General features: G+C 42.8%; 1 protein-coding gene across 1 annotated transcript in view; it reads right to left on the bottom strand.

Moving 5' to 3' along the window:
• The window catches only part of CWH43 (cell wall biogenesis 43 C-terminal homolog), a 73,904-nt gene that overhangs the window by 26,877 nt on the left and 30,874 nt on the right, over positions 1-16,153 (bottom strand). Inside the window, exons 7-11 of the mRNA XM_013005571.2 lie at positions 14,240-14,497; positions 11,664-11,789; positions 10,105-10,184; positions 4,720-4,825; positions 3,178-3,313 (exon numbers count right to left, since the gene is read on the bottom strand). Coding sequence (XP_012861025.1) covers positions 3,178-3,313; positions 4,720-4,825; positions 10,105-10,184; positions 11,664-11,789; positions 14,240-14,497 — 706 coding nt within the window. The remainder of the gene's footprint in view (positions 1-3,177; positions 3,314-4,719; positions 4,826-10,104; positions 10,185-11,663; positions 11,790-14,239; positions 14,498-16,153) is intronic.

Here is a 16,153-nt window from a genome sequence, read left to right as displayed (position 1 = left end):
ACAGACGCAAACAGCAGCACACCCACACTAACTGAGCCGCACAGAACCCTTGGCCTTGAGTCATCCCAACCCCGCAGTCACTACAGGCCAAAGCAGAACTGCCCTTATTTCCAAGGCTGTGTGTCTTCATGGGAGCTGCAACAGCCTCATCTGTCTTTCGAAGAGCAGCTGGTGGGTTCATACAACCGACCTTATGATGAGTTAGCGTGATGGTTAGATTTTGTCAACCTGTACTCGTGGAGGGGTGGAGTCCAACCTGTCAGTCAGGTTGATGGTGACACCTCCTTGGGGGTGTGGCTTTTTCATAAGAGAGAAACTGGGAACCTCTCTTTCTGCCCCTTTGCCTTCCTGCTTGCTGGGACTCTGTGCCTGCCTCCAAGGGCGGCTCCACTGGACCACCTGAACCTAAGAGCAGCCTGCACCCTGCCACGTTTCCATTGCCTCTGCAGCACAGGCCTGTGATCTTGCTGTATCCTGCTCCACCTCCACTTCTCGGCATTACTGGCCTGCAGCTACATGAGTCTGGAGAGGCCCCGGCAAGCATCAGACCAACGGACTTAATTATCCCGGGCGGGGATGCCTTCTTGACGTGAAATTACTTCTTGACACAAAGTGCTTCCTCATACAGATATGAGTGTCCCGGGTCTTGTTTGTTTAAACAACTCAGCCTAACGCAGTAACTCACTCCATTACCAGAGCTAATGAGCAGCACGAGTAATAACATGCAAAGCATATTATTTGCATGGTTCCTTAGATATTTGCAGAACCACACTCTAACATTAATCAAAATAGGTGAGACTATATAACCTTGCCAGGGAAGATACAAAGCAGCAACTTGCAAAATTAAACTCAACTCACTACCAATTCTAATTCATGGTGAACTGATGGGACAGAGTAGAACAGGCGGTTTCTGAGACTGGGATACTTTAAGGCAGTAGGAAGCCTCCTCTTTCTCCCAGGGAGGAGCTGGTGCTTTCGAACTGCCGACCTTGTGAGTATGAGCTCAATCTGTAACCACTATGCTACCAGGCCTCCTTAGGGATACAGTTAAAAGAACTAACAACTTGTGTCCACACAAAAACTTATAGACAGATATTCATGGCACCATTATTCTTACCAGCCAACATCTATCAACTGATACAATGGACTCATCCATAAAAAGAAATGCAGCATTGACACATGCTGCAACATGGATGGATTTTTAACCTAGTATGCTTTGTGAAAAAAAGGGAACCCTAGCGGTATAGCAGGTTACTTGCTGAGCTGCTAACCAAGGACCAGCGGTTTGAAACCACCTCTCGGTCCACAGGAGAAAGAGGAAGCTGTCTGTTTCCCTAAAGACGCACAGCCTCAGAGGTACCACGTTCCCTTCTGACCACAGGATCATTATGAGCCGGCATTGACTTGATGGCGGCCAGTTTGACTTGGTTTGAGCCAAAGAAACCAGACACAAATCACAAATACGTGGTTCCATGGAGATGAACCATCCACAAGAGGTCGATTGCTGCCGATGGGACATTAGTGGCTGTGAGGGGGTGGTGACAGGGGTGGGAGTGACAGGAGGGAGCTGGTTTCTTTCTGGGGTGAGGTAAATGTTCTGAAGTTAGATGGTGGCGGCAGTTCACAACATCATTAATGTACTGAAACCACTGGGTGGTCCAACCACCTCAATAACCCACAAAACCTACTAATCTATGAAAAAGCAACAAAGAGCTCAAGTCCAAATACAGTGAACCCTCGCCATTTCGCACTTCGACTTCCGCTGCTTCACTCTATCGCGGTTTCTGCGTAACAGCGCATGCTCTGTCATTACTGCCACTGATTGGCTCATACTGTACACGCTTGATGCCATAAATAATATAATAAATAATAAATGATAATTGTAATGTCCAAAATGTTTTACTGTATTTTCCCTTTTTCGTTTAATAAATTGGGTAATACGAGTGTAATGGTGACTAAAGGGTGTTTTTTCATGTCCTCTATGCTCTAACTACGAAAATATTTGATTTACAAATAAGGAATCCTACTTCGCAGAATTTCATTTATCACGGTAGGGTCTAGAACTGATTAACCGCGATAAACAAGGGTTCACTGTAGTGGCTGGAACCATGGACTTACCAGTATGCACTAGCAAACACCCTTGGCTTTGCCACGCCATTACAGGCGCAAAATGCAGTTACACACACACCACTTCTTTCTTGAGGCAGACAGTAATCCACTGCAGTTGACTTTCAGAGGAAAGCTTTCCTTCTACTCTTCAATGTCTCATCATTAACTCTGAAGACTGTTACACTTGCCTAGGGAGCCCTGCTGGCGTGGTGGTTACCTGCTGAGCTGCTAACAAACTGCGAGGTCAGCAGCTGGAAACGACCAGCCGCTCTAGAGGAGAGAGACGGGGCTTTCTACTCGAGCAGAGTGCCAGTCTCAGACACCCACAGGGCCAGTTCTACCCTGCCCTAGAGGGTCGCTATGAGTTGGCATCGACTCTGTGGCAGTGAGTTTATATAAGTTGCTGAAAGTATATGTGGTAGTCACATTATTTCATATCAACTTGAAGATATAGAAGTGTAGGGGTGGAATCTACCCTGTCAGTCAGATGACAGCCTGATAGTACCTCCTTGTGGGTGAGGTATTCTCATAAGGACAGCCCTGGGAACCTAACCCCCTCTCTCTCTGCCTGCACCTTCCTGTTATCATTTAAGATGCAAGACTTTATCATTCTTTCCAGACTCAACCTTCCAACTCTTTGCAGAGTCTCTGACTTAGTAGACCTGGCCTCTGACTCAAGAATCAGTAATTTTTCAGAATTCTCCAGTGACTGTCTGACACCTATAGCCTTGAGCCACTGCTGTGCTGCTGTACTCAGTGATGTTCTAGATACATTTAAGTGGCATTCTAAGGGTACAGAGGGAAAGGTGCCGAATGAGCCAGCCCGACTCTGGTAAGAATTATATTAAATATATATATATGTATTTTTTTCAAGACCATCAGTGGAGAGGGATTCTGGACTATCAGCTCTGTGTGAAGGTTTCATTAATATTTATTCCTAAGTACTTCAATCTCCTAAGAAACATCACTAAATGCCATAGAACAAGGTCTTGGTGATCTCACCTCAAGCCTTTGCCACTTAATGAGTTTCAGAGCTAAGTTCAGGATTAATTCCCAAAACATACTCACCCCCAAGTGTGATCCCTTGTGCTTGGACCAAAATCAGTATAGAAACCCAACTTCTCCCCAAGCCACATGGTTAAATCGTTGTTCCCCATGTAGGGCTTCGAAGCATCACTTTCTAAAATTGTTATAAAATCTGCACCTGGTAGTGGGTGGGTGAAATGAACATAATGATTAAATGCACAATGCAAAAAACAACTAGTAAAACTTTATTCTTGACACTTAACCCTTTCCCTTTTACTCCTACATTGAAAGTAAAGTCTTTCCTAAGGAGTCACTAAAGTGGAATAGCTCAAAACTGATCTAGCAAGGATTTTCCCCATGTTTAGAGGGTGACTAAAACATAAAATACCTCCAAGAAGGGCAGGAAGGGATAAAAGCATAAATAATCTACAGTTTCAAATACTCTGAATATCTTTCTTAAATAGTCAAAACTTTAAATAATTATAGTGCCTTTCTTAAAAAACTAATTTATATTCAGAAATAATACAAGAATGCATATAACATTTTATTCTAGGGTGATGTTCTTGTCATTAGATGCCTATGAGTTCATTCCAACTCATGAAAGCTCCATGTATTTTCCAAGCAAAGTGGAACGGCTTCATAAGGGTTCTTAGGGCTATGACCTTTCTGAAGCAAATCGCCAGGACTGTCTCCAGAGACACCTCTAAATGGGCCCAACCATCAAGCTTCCAGCTAGTCCTTAGCACTTCACCGTTGGCACCACCTTTTCCGCTGCTAGTGACACAGAAGTTGATTCGTTTTTCAGACCCTGGCCAGATATGTCACCAGAACCAAATGAGGACTAAGGGCCAGAGAAACTGTGTATTAACATAGTAATCACACAGAGTCTAAAGTTGCTCAGGGAACATGCTTGCTGATCAGTAGGAATAACCAGAAGAGTTACCCCATTTATTTCCCTCCACATATAGGTGATCTAAGATCCAAATGCTTATACATTTTAAATGATGTTTCATTGAAGATGAGCAAGCCAGGACACAAAATCATATAACCTTGGGGATGGGTGGTGGGAAGGGGTGGGGAGGAAAAAAAAAGAATCAAATACCCTATATACTCGAGTATAAGCCAACCCAAATATCCACCTAATTTTACCACAAAAGCTGCATTAAAAATGTGCTGAAAAACTTGGCTTATGCTGGAGTATATACAGTAACCTCAAACTAACCCTCAAACTCTTGAAAGAAAACGGCTAGAAAATGATTATCAATCTGCCTCCTTCTGCCCTTTCATCCAACAGTCTTCCAGATCCCTAATAGAAGGTCGTGAAATGACAGGAGCCACCAGCAGGGATGTCTCTAATTACAAGGCATGAGAAGAACCCCCTGAAGCTACTCAGTAGGATGCTGTATTCAGAACCAACTGGATTTCTTTCAGACAGGACCCATGTGGTCACAGAAGCTTTAGTCAATCAAAGTAACGCTTTGTGAAGGTGGTACTTTATGACCCAGCAAGTCCTCCTCCGATGGCTTATGGCCTTAATCAAAATCAAAGCGAAATGGTAGTTTCTCACCTGTGTGATTGACTTACCTGTGTGATTGAGCAGTTGAGCTGATCGTTCTAGATTAGACCATCCTTCATTGTTGTAGCCAAACCGGAAAGGCCAGATGGCGACAGAGACCTCTCTGGCTGGAGCCTGGAGAATTGTTTTAATGGTGATTTATGATGGCTATGAACAGTGGCAGTTTCAGCGACCCATTTCCGCCACCTGACTCTACATACTCCCAAATAACCTCTGCACCATGTTTCAGCAAAGGAAGACCCTCCCACATTCTGTTGGCATTGTTGGGTGTCACCAACTCACTTCCAACCCAGCGACTCTCTGTACAACAGAACGAACACACCGTCCAGTCCTGCACCATCCTCACCACCAGGACTGCTTGAGTCCGCGGATGCAGACCTCGGTCAATTACTTTCATTGAGGAGGCCCCTCTTTTGTGAGGATCCTCCACCAAGCATGATCTTCTCTAGGGACGTCTTTCCTGAGAACACTTCCAAAGTGCCCAAGACAAAGTCTCACCAGCTTCTGCTCTAAGGAACATCTCTAAGGCTGTACTTCTTCCATGACAGACTTGTTCATTCTTCTGGAAGAAGAATCCACATTCTTCACCCACATCACAATTCAAAGACATCGATTCTTCTGTGGGCTTCCATTTTCATTGTCCCGCTTTCATGGGCGTGGAGGCCACTGTACATACAATGACTTGGGCCAGGCGCACCTTAGTCCTTGAAGTAACATCTTTGCTCTTTAATGCTTTAAAGAGGTGTTTTGCGTGGATTTACCCAATGAAATACGTCACTTGATTTCTTTACTGCTGTTTCCATGGGCATTGATTATGGATCCAAATAACATGAAATCCTTGACAAGTTCAATATGTTCTCCGTTGTTCATACTATTGCTTATTAGTATAGTTGTGAGGTTGTTGTGGTCTTTATGTTGCAGTGTGATTTATATTGAAGGCTAGTCTGCGATGTTCATCATTAAGTCGTCTTCAAGCTCATTAAGTCCATTTCAAATGCTCTTCATTTTACAGCAAACAAGGTTGTGCCATGTCTATATCATAGGTTGTTAATGGGTCTTCCTCCAATCTTGGTGTTGCGCTTTTATTATTAAGGTCAAAGGTACACATGAATGGTGACCCTAAACATGTGCCCCCTTTTAATTCATAAAAATAAGAAGACATTCCCTGTACAGAATTCTCATAGTAAACCCTCCTTAAGCATCTAGATTAAGCTTGAATGTAAGGAGGGATATTTGAGAAGTGATTATTTATAAGCAAATTGCTTATATATTATAATATATTATAATGATATATAAGCAAACTGGTTATAATACCAGCAAAAATTAGAAATGATTTGTCTATAATAAAACAGGAAGCATGCTTATGTAAACAATGTCAAATGTGCATCTTGGAATGCTTCCTGGCAATGAAAAGAAATGCATTGGGGTTCCATGGCTGAACCTCACAAAAGCAACTTTAACTTAAAACAACATCAGTCACATAATATCACTTGAAGTTTAAAAACAGAAAGGATAAAAACCACTATGACATAGGGATGTAACAGCGATCTAAAGGAATGCATGAAAATGATAAATGTCGCATTTAGACAGTGGTTACGTTCATAGAGGAAAATGAGATCACCAAGGGATACACAGGAAGCTGTAACATATTTGTTTAGTGATCTACTGATTCCCATATAATCTTCTATCCCTATTATACTGCTACCTCCCATCTGTCAGTCTGTCACACCGTGGTGGTTAGTGTGTTGCTGTGAGACTGAAAGCGACCCCACTGGTATCTCATATACTAGCAGCATCGCACAAGATGCACAGGGCTAAGCTAAGCGTGCAGACTAAGGCCGACTAGGAAGAAGGGTCCAGTGACCCAATGAACACCTTATGCATCACCACAAGGATCCAATGCTGGAGAAGGACATCACATGTGATGAAGGAGCGGGCCAACCACGGCAAGGAAGAAGGTCAGTGAAAAGGACTGACACAGAGCCACAATGGTGGCGTGCAGCACGGCGAGCATGCTGCAGGGCTCAATAGAGTGTTGTTTTGTTGTGCATAAGGTCACCATGGGTCAGAGTCCACTGACAGAAAGGGAAATGTGAGGAGCACAGCTCTTCTTTGAGATTCGTGAGCTTGGTCTGAGAGTGCACTGCCTGGTCCTAACCGTCCGTCTCAAACAAATATACACTGACCTACAGCAGGGATTTTGGAAGGCATGGCTGAATAAGAACAAAAGCATCAAATGAAGAAACAACTCAAACTGGACCCTATAAACGTAGGTAAGGAGAAGTATAAGTAGCAATATTGTGGTAGTTACATAATCTGGTGTCAATTTGAGAGGATTATGAGTGAAGGGGTAGAGTCCGGCCTGTCAATCAAGATATGACCAATGAGGCCTCTGTGTGGGCATGGCCTTCTCCTGAGAACTCTGGGAACTCCTGGATTTCCTCCTTGGAGGCAGGAGAGTCTCTCTCTCCTCACTCCCTGAGAGACATCCCTGAGAAGAAGGCACATGGAACTACCCTGATGCAACCCTGGGAACTGGAGAAGCCACATGGAGACCCCTGCTAGTGCTGAGATGCTTCTACCGCCACTGACTTTGCACCCACTGGCCTGTGATCTTCCTGCATTCAGCCTCACTGCAAGTATTTCAGGAGCCTGAAGAGGACTTGATAGATTGGTATCAGAAATAAGGGCTAATACTGGACTTATGGACCTGATCTGGACTGGGCTGGGATGTTTTCTCAATATTCAATTACTCTTGTATATAAGCCTCTTTCTTATACACATGTGCCCATGAATTTGTTTCTCTAGTCTACCCAGATTAATACATTGCCTAGGAGGTCAACTACTTTATATAAATAGCTCGATGTACTTGCTCTACCAGCAGTGGACTGGACATTTCATTTTTACCAAGAAGATTTATTCTTTTGGGCAAATATGTCATAAAAAATGCGTGAAACCATCCACAGATGTTTCAAGAGGCATGATCATCTTCATCAAGCTATTCCCCCCACCTTTTTTTTTTTAACAAAACTACATTTCTGTGATTAACTGTTAGTTGAATGATTGAAAACCTATTATTAGTCTCATTCTCAGTAATTCAATTAAGCCCAATCAGCTTTGCTTTCAAAATATATTCTAAATCTGTCAACTTCTCCCATCTCCACCATCATCCCTCTCTGGGACAACTGAGAAAGCCCCAGGACATAGCTCTCTGCTTCCACTTCTGTGTCCCCCGACAATCCATTCATCCCAAAGCCATCTAAGTGATACGTCACGGGTTTCTTCACTTTCCTGTTTAAGACATTCCTATGGATTCCGTTGCAGGTACGGCCTGTGAGCTACAAAACCTTAGGTGAGGTGGCCCTCACCAGCCTAGCCAATGTCATCTTTCACTACTCTATTTCCTCAGAAAGCTTCAGCCACACTGGCCAGCCACATGCTCATGTTTAAACATGTCAAGCTTGTTCCCAATTCAGTGTTTTCCCCATGTTTCCTCTATCTGAATGCTTTTAACACCAGTTCTCTGCATACATGGCTTATTCTCAACCTCTAGGTCTCAGATCAAAAGTCCTCTCCTCACAATAGCCTTCTCCAGCCATCCTGATGCTCAATCACCCAATTTCCTTCGTAGCAGCCCAATCAAACATGGCAGACTTTGATTTGTGAAATTATTTCTTTCCTCCTGGGATGTGAACCCTTTGAAGCCAAGTATCTTGTCTAATTTGTGTAATTCTGTATCCCTGGTACCAGTCATATAAGAGGTATTCCATAAACATTTATCAATGAATGCAAGAAAGAGCACATATTAAACTCAATTCAAATAACTCCCTTTGAAAAACAACCCTTGCTGACCTTAGGCATCCTTCCTGATGGATTTTATATAATAATAAACCATAGTCACTGTCATCAATTCAATTCTGACTTATAGAAACTCTATAGACAGAACTTCCCCCGCGAGTTTCCCAGACTGCAATTCTTTATGTGAGTAGAAAGCCTCTTCTTTATCCCAGTAGAGCCACGGTGGATTCTAACTGCTCACCTGGCAGTTTGTAACTCAACAAGTAACCACTACGCCACCAGGTATGTATGTATGTATGTATGTATGTATGTATAGGTGTGTGTGTGTGTGTATATATGTGTGTGTGTGTATAGTTCTATAGTTATAATTATTATAGCTACAATAATAGCAGGCAGCAATTAAAGTGTGAGGGGGGAGGTCAGATGCTTGCAGGCATCCTCCCTGAGGACGATCAGTTACCAGACTGAAGTGGGCCCACTCCCTGCTGTTAAGGATAATGGGCAGGCCTGCAGTCATCTTTTTGGTTCCTATAGGTAGGGTTTACACCCTACTGATAATGGTTCCTATGGAGACCCAGAGAACAGGTCAAAGTTAAGCTGCCATCCTAAATCTGGGGTCTGCCCATCTTGTCACCTATATACCCCCAATCCCTCCTCTTCCTATTGCGTGTATGTCCCTAGACCACCCCCTCACATTGCTATATAACCTATAATGTAACCCCTTCCTGTGATGTATGTCTTTACCTGTAATTAGTGGGCTTGCACGCCCCCAAATGTATATAGACCTGGGTTAGCAATAGAGAGCTCTCTCTCCCCGGCTCTTGCTCGGCTCCTCCTCTCCTCTCCCATCCTCGCTCCCTTGTTCCCTTGCCCTCCTTCCCTTCCCCTCTCTCTCCACGTGGACCACCAAGCAGGGCTGAGGTGAGCCTTGCTACCATGAATTGTGTCTGACTCCATTATTTCAATAGTTCTCCTCTATCTCTCATGCTCTTTATGACTTTACTATAATCTTTACTTATTATCGCTGCACCATTGCTCCTACTGGACCCGTAATGATGTGCTAGGGGCTGGCTTCCCCTTGCATTAAAGAGCAAAAGAAAGCGACCATTTAATACATTACTTAATTTTAGACAAATGGTTCCGGAGAACTGAATAGATGCCAACATTCTGTGAGGTGCTCGAAGACAACGATGCACGAGAGAAGCATAATCTCTGCCCTCGTTACACATTTTTACTTTATATGAAAGATCTGCCAGATAGTAGAGAATATTAAAATTCCCAGTTAAGCTTCAAGTTTTATTTCAGCCCAAACCTAACTCACGATAAAACACTTCAAAATTTTGATTGGAGCCAATATGATGCACAACCTTGCAGGCAATGTTGGAAGAGAAAAAGATAATAAATACCCACATATATAGTCAACAGTAGGAGAAGGACGAGAAAAGAAAAATGCTACAGTCCACCTATACAGAAGCAACCAGAACCTGAAAAAGCAACCCCTGTAAGAGTTCCCTTCATCTATAGTTCAAAGTATAAATGTATGCAGATAAATAGATAGCATATAAAACTCTATTTTAAAATTTTAAATTACTTACCTCTTTGACCAATTTTCTCTGATAGGCTGTGTGCCGTAGTCCTAATCCCAGCAAGCCCATACCAACAAGCAGCCACAAGACTAAACAAGACCAAGAAATAATTGTCTAAGAGAAACTGAGTTTCATGAAGCCAAGTTTACTGATTTATAAAAATCATTTTATGATTGCACTGAATTTATGAACCAAGAATTTTATGCAAAGGGGAAATATTTAATTAATGGGTTCGTTTTCATGTGTAACATGCATAACATAACCCACAATTTAAATCCAGGCCTCAAATAATCTTCACAAAAATATTCCAATATACATTGCACTTCAAGTCAGGGTCTTGATCACAGAGACCTGTTGGCAAATCTCTCTGCGCAAGAAGGTGGGAGAAACCCTGTAGAATCAAATCACAAAGATTTCAAAATACAGGAACTTCCTGAAACAGGATGTAAAAGAAGTGTTGACATGTTTAAAAAAAAAAAAGAAGGAACCGAGGAGCATGAAACTGTAATGAATGATTAGAAATGCTTGTAAAGCATCAAATAGACTTCCAAGAATAAAGATACAATAATTAAAATTCAAAGGGCAAGACAAACAGCAGATTGGCCATGAATTTTCCCACAAACTTCATGAGGTTCCCTTATAATGTTTACAACTTATGATGAAACATGTATAGAAATTTTTATGTAATGGTATCATTTTATAACATTTCTTCTAGAAATATGTACACTAAAACTTTACTTAGCTTTTTAACTATTTCTGATTTCATTACAAGAAATCGTGTACTTCCTTTAGGAAAATATCATCTCCTTGAGGGTGAGAAATATTTTTTAACTCATCTTTATATACCACATAACAGCTACCTAAAACAATATCTGCACCCTATAGGCATTCAATAAATATTTTCATTTAATCCAGTCTAGCAGGAATGAGTCAGCTACTGAATACTAAACTAATTACAGGATTGGGTTTACTCAAATTCCAAACATGAATCCATTTAATCTCCCCCAAAAAATGATAGCTAGGAATGAAAAAAAATTCTCTGAACTATTAGAGCAAAGCACTTTGGAAATTCTATCAGTTGAATGATCTGGTCCACACTACAAGGGAGGCAAACTTGAATCCCAAAACCAAAATCAAACTCACTGCCAATGAGCTGATTCCGACTCAGAGACCCTACAAGACAGGGTACAACCGCTCCTGCGTGTTTCAGAGACTGTAACTTTTTAGGGGGCGAAAAGCCTCATCTTTCTCATGTGGAGGAGCTGGTGGTTTAGAACTGCTGACCTTGAGGTTAGCAGCCCAATGTGTAACCACCGTCACACAGCTCCTAAAAATGAATACAGAAGAATTTAAAGTACTTCTATGAGAACAAGAACAACAACAAAAAGGTCGGCGTGGGGGCGTGTGGGGGGAGCTATTTAACAGCAATTGGTAAGATGCAGAACATTACGAAAGTTCATTGAAGGGTCTACGAGGTTCTCTCTGCAAACTAATGTCCTCTGTGTTTGACGAGCTATATAAGAAAATGCTTGTTTGCTTGTTTATAAAAAGCAAAGAACTATACTTACGAAGTGTCATGTGTTTTTCACTCTGTCTGAAAAGCATTTTGGAACTCTGTTTTGTTTGAAGGAGAACTGCAAGACTTTTCTGAGGCCCAAGTCGCATATCAAGCCCAATGATTAGCATCATTGCCCCTATTAAAAGAGAAACAAAGAACAGGGTACGTTCCCATTCCCCAGTCTTCCCAATAGTATATTCTAGGAGCTGAGATGTCATTTAAATGGACATAGCCTGACATTTAACCATCAAGTTCACGGTAGCTCACGACCTTCTTCAGTAAACTACTGTCATAGTAAGTTTAATCACTAGGGCCAGGATCTGCTGGACTTCTCAGAATCGCGTGCTGAGTGAGACGACCTCAGCCTGTTCCTAATCGTGAAGCTCTTTTAATTTCCTGCGTGTTTCCCAGTTGTGAGGTTGCTAGCAGCATAACTCGCTGGGCATGAGGTTGTTGGCTGGGAAGGGGAGGTCAGAACACACGAGAAGGAAGCCTTCTGAGTGGGTGTAGGGACTCAGTCCTCTCCGCTGAAGAGACCACATCACACCGCCATGTGGACGAGCACAAAACAGAGGCTGCGGAGATTCTCCGTTATAAGGTGACCAGTTTTAACATTAAAGCGGGACAAAAGCGGGACACCAGTGATACAACTCATATCCTGGCGAAATAGCCACATGGCAGCCGAAAACCGTAGACCCTAGCTTGTCGGGCATTCTTTCCAAAAATTGGGACTTTTTAAAAACACCGCGGGACACGGGAAAAATTGTTTAAAATCAGGACTGTCCCACCAAAAGCGGGACATCTGGTCACCGCAATTTCTGATCAGGGATACAGGGACTCTGGGCATGGGGTCCTCTCAGAAAAGCATGCCAAAAGTCACACTGTGCCAGTCAGGCTGTCCAATGAAGCTGAGCTAAGTTAGGATGTGTTACAATGCTGCCGACAATTAAGGTTTCTATCGCTTCTTAAACCCTCCATACTAAGACTGGAAACAGACGTGTAACTGAGCAATATGTAAATCAGGAAGTGCCAAGGAATGGTTTAAGCAGCAAAAAAAAAAAAAGAAGAAAGTTATGAAGACATTTCCATAAAACAATAGAAAGTTGGAAAATAAATTCATAATTGAGTTCTAACATCAGGTAGAAACCTTGTGACTTGGTTGTATTAAAAGCCACTCTGCACGTTACCAGGGTTCACAAGCTTTCTCTGTGGCCTTGTCACTGGCTTGATGATCCTTCTTTAAAAACTCTCAGCCGTTCCAGGCTCTGAGAAAGCAGTCTCAGCACGCCCCTAGACAGAGAAGGAACCCAAAGAAAGCACCCCTGCTAACAATCAGGAGCAACCCACACATGCACCCAATGGACCGCTCGTGGGCTCTTACGTTCATTCGCTTTCTCCACAGGGCTGCCCCTATGCAAGCTGGAGAGAGAAAAGCAGGGCATGGGACAGGCCGAGAGCGGACAGAGCAGACACACCTGGAAGAAACCAGAAGACGCACGAAGTTGGCAGAGCTAAGGCTAGCCTAGAGGAGACACAGCGGTGCCCTCTCTGACGAGATAGGGGCCAGCAAGGATCAGAGACACAAAATCCTCACAAGGTGTTTACTTCATGCAGCTTCTCCTAATAGTCCTCTCCACGGGAGATATTAAAGTGTATGAGGAAATGGACAGAGCAGTTGGTTATATAGCAAGTACTCCGTGGGACATGCAAAGGAATAGAAATAGTGTTCTTCACATCTCCTTTACAAGACTCATCCCATTGGACTTTTACATGTTTCTGTCTCATTTTATGAAGGGTGTTTCTCCCACTAAAGTTCCAAAGATCTCTAGCCCCTGGCAATATGGCTGGCAAATAGTGAAGTGCTCACTTAATTTTTACAGAGTAAATGATAGAAAGTAGATGGTGCTTGGCTATTAGAAGGAATCGTGTCTAGGGCAGCGGTTCTCAACCTGTGGGTTGCGACCCCTTTGGGGGTCAAACGACCCTTTCACAGGAGTCGCCTAAGACCATCAGAAAACATATAAATATTTCACAATATATAATTACTTATTTTTGTGATTAATCACGATGTTTTAATTATGTTCAATTTGTAACAATGAAAATACATCCTGCATATCAGATATTTACATTACGATTCATAACAGTAACAAAATTACAGTTATGAAGTAGCACCAAAAATAATTTTATGGTTGGGGGTCACCACAACATGAAGACCTGTATTAAAGGGTCACGGCATTAGGAAGGTTGAGACCCACTGATCTAGAAAATCTATTTCCCAAAGAAAGGCAAGACCATACTATCTATCTCCACCAAACCAAACCCGCTGCCATCAAGTCAGTTCCCAGTCATGCCAACCCTGGAGGACAGAGGAAAGCTGCCTCATCCACTTCCCCAGGCTGTCATCACTATGGAAACAGACTGCTACATCTTCTTCCCTCCACGTAGCCGGGGGAATCAAACCGCCAACGTTCCTGTCAGCAGGCTCACCATGTTTTCACCACTGTGTGATGAAGTCTCCTTTTATTTCCCATAGGCAGGTCTATTCGTGAGCCATGGCTTGCATTCCGACCCTTCGAATGTACTTACCCAAAAGCACATCAGATCTTTCTCTAGCATAGACACCTCCTGGGACAAACTTAAAAGCTGTGCACCATGCACAGAAAAATATTTCTAGAAGATAAAATGCCATGGCAACAGTCATGGTTTTCCCAGGGCTTGACCCAGAGCTAATAAGACGTCCGAGTGCTTGAGGCCATAGGGATGCCGTGAAGATGGCAAGCACACAGCCGGAAACAGCAGCTGGCCATGTGGGCAGGTAAAGGAGACCTGCAGCTGAAGCTGCTCCTGTGAGAGGAGAGAAAATCAGACCAAAAAGCACCATTAGTCTCTCCGTCTTCCTATTTTCACAAAGGGAGTCAAGGGACTGACCAATGTAGAGCTGCTGAAAGCTTGAAGGCACCCTAGGGGAAAGTGGTCCAATTTCTTGACAGATAAGAAAACTCCGGAGGATCCCCATGTGGCTAAAGGTTAGTGGTTGGAATCTATCCAGATGACACCACGGAAGAAAGGTGTTCTATGGAACACCATGAGCCAGAATCAACTAAAGAGCAATGGGCTGATCTCTTTTCTTGTTGGCTTATTGGGACTAAAGGGATCTGCTCAAGGTCACATAGCTAGTGCAAGATCACATAGGTGCCACAACTAAAGGTGGATGCAGGTCTAGGACATCTCAAGTGAGTGCTAGTTTTTATAAGAGCAGAGGCAGGGATGATTTTGGGGGAGGGGGGCTGTTAGATTATTTATGTTGATTTTAACTTTCATTAAAACACAAATTTTCTATAATCAACAAAAACATATTCACTAAATTGAAACACTCAGATCTAGGACATCAGGGGGGACAGGGGGGATCCAGTGTGGGTTCCACATGCTTTTGTTCAGGGACTTTCCATAGGAACCCTCCCCACCTCCATTTAAATGCTGCCCCTTGTCCTACAATATGAAAATAAATGCTCCCAACCATACAGGTATATCTGACTAATAAAAGAAGCAATGATTGATAAAATGCAGAATTAAGAGAATGTTCCTTAATAAGTTCATTCGTTATTCAGTTGTGTTGGGGGCTGTGTAATCTTTCCCAGCAGGCAGGTACTCATTAAATATTTGTCAGTTTGTGGAGCCAGTGCTGAAGTTTCTCCCAATAAGCTTTGAGGGCAGCACTTCAGGGTTCAATGGCATCCCATTCTGAAGCAATAGCTGTAACACCTTTCCATAAATAATATATTTTTCTCAACTAGTCAGTTCTGTATCATTGTGACCCACCCATTCGTAGGTATCTACAGCAGATACCTACAGCCCACTGCTGGAAGCACACACTCAAATACAAATGGAGGAATGGGGAGCAGAAAGTGGCTTAAGCCAGATTCTAATGCCCTGTGGTTCAGGTCCATCACCAAGTCCAAAATGCCATAAGATTTTCTATCCCTCAATTCCAAAAAAGCATCACAATTTGATAAGTCCACTCCTTGGGCATATACTCAGGCAAATATTTGTACTCCCACTGATTCACTGCAGTCATCAAAAGGTAGAGACATAAAGGCTTGTTTTCAAACAAACAGCCATCTAAGTGAAGCATCAACTAAGTTCATATGGAAGTCTGTGTGACCCAAGGATTGTAAATAATGACATTTATAGTAGAGCTTAAATTGTGAACACTGGTTTGCAGAAGGCTACATATAGGTGACAGAAAGAGCCCAAAGCTCATATGTAGGGTTCCTACATGAATTAAGCCTCAGGTGAATCCCCTCTGACCATAGTCTAGGAATGTGAAAAGCCTTGCTATCAGACAGAGAGAACTGTAGACTCGATTGTGGAAGGTATAACTGGTTAACATGTAGTGCCTTATCATTTGATCTCCCTTTTGACCCATTTTCCCCCAAACCATTTTATCAGACACCATACCATTCCAGAGTTCAATCAGTGTTGTACAATCACTACCACATT

The sequence above is a fragment of the Echinops telfairi genome, unplaced genomic scaffold (assembly GCF_000313985.2).
Source record: "Echinops telfairi isolate 266 unplaced genomic scaffold, ASM31398v2 ScPeMD7_7468;HRSCAF=8506_0, whole genome shotgun sequence".
Taxonomy (NCBI): Eukaryota; Metazoa; Chordata; class Mammalia; order Afrosoricida; family Tenrecidae; genus Echinops; species Echinops telfairi.
The sequence above is the reverse complement of the archived record's forward strand: the minus strand, read 5'-3'. Positions and strand labels throughout refer to the sequence as shown.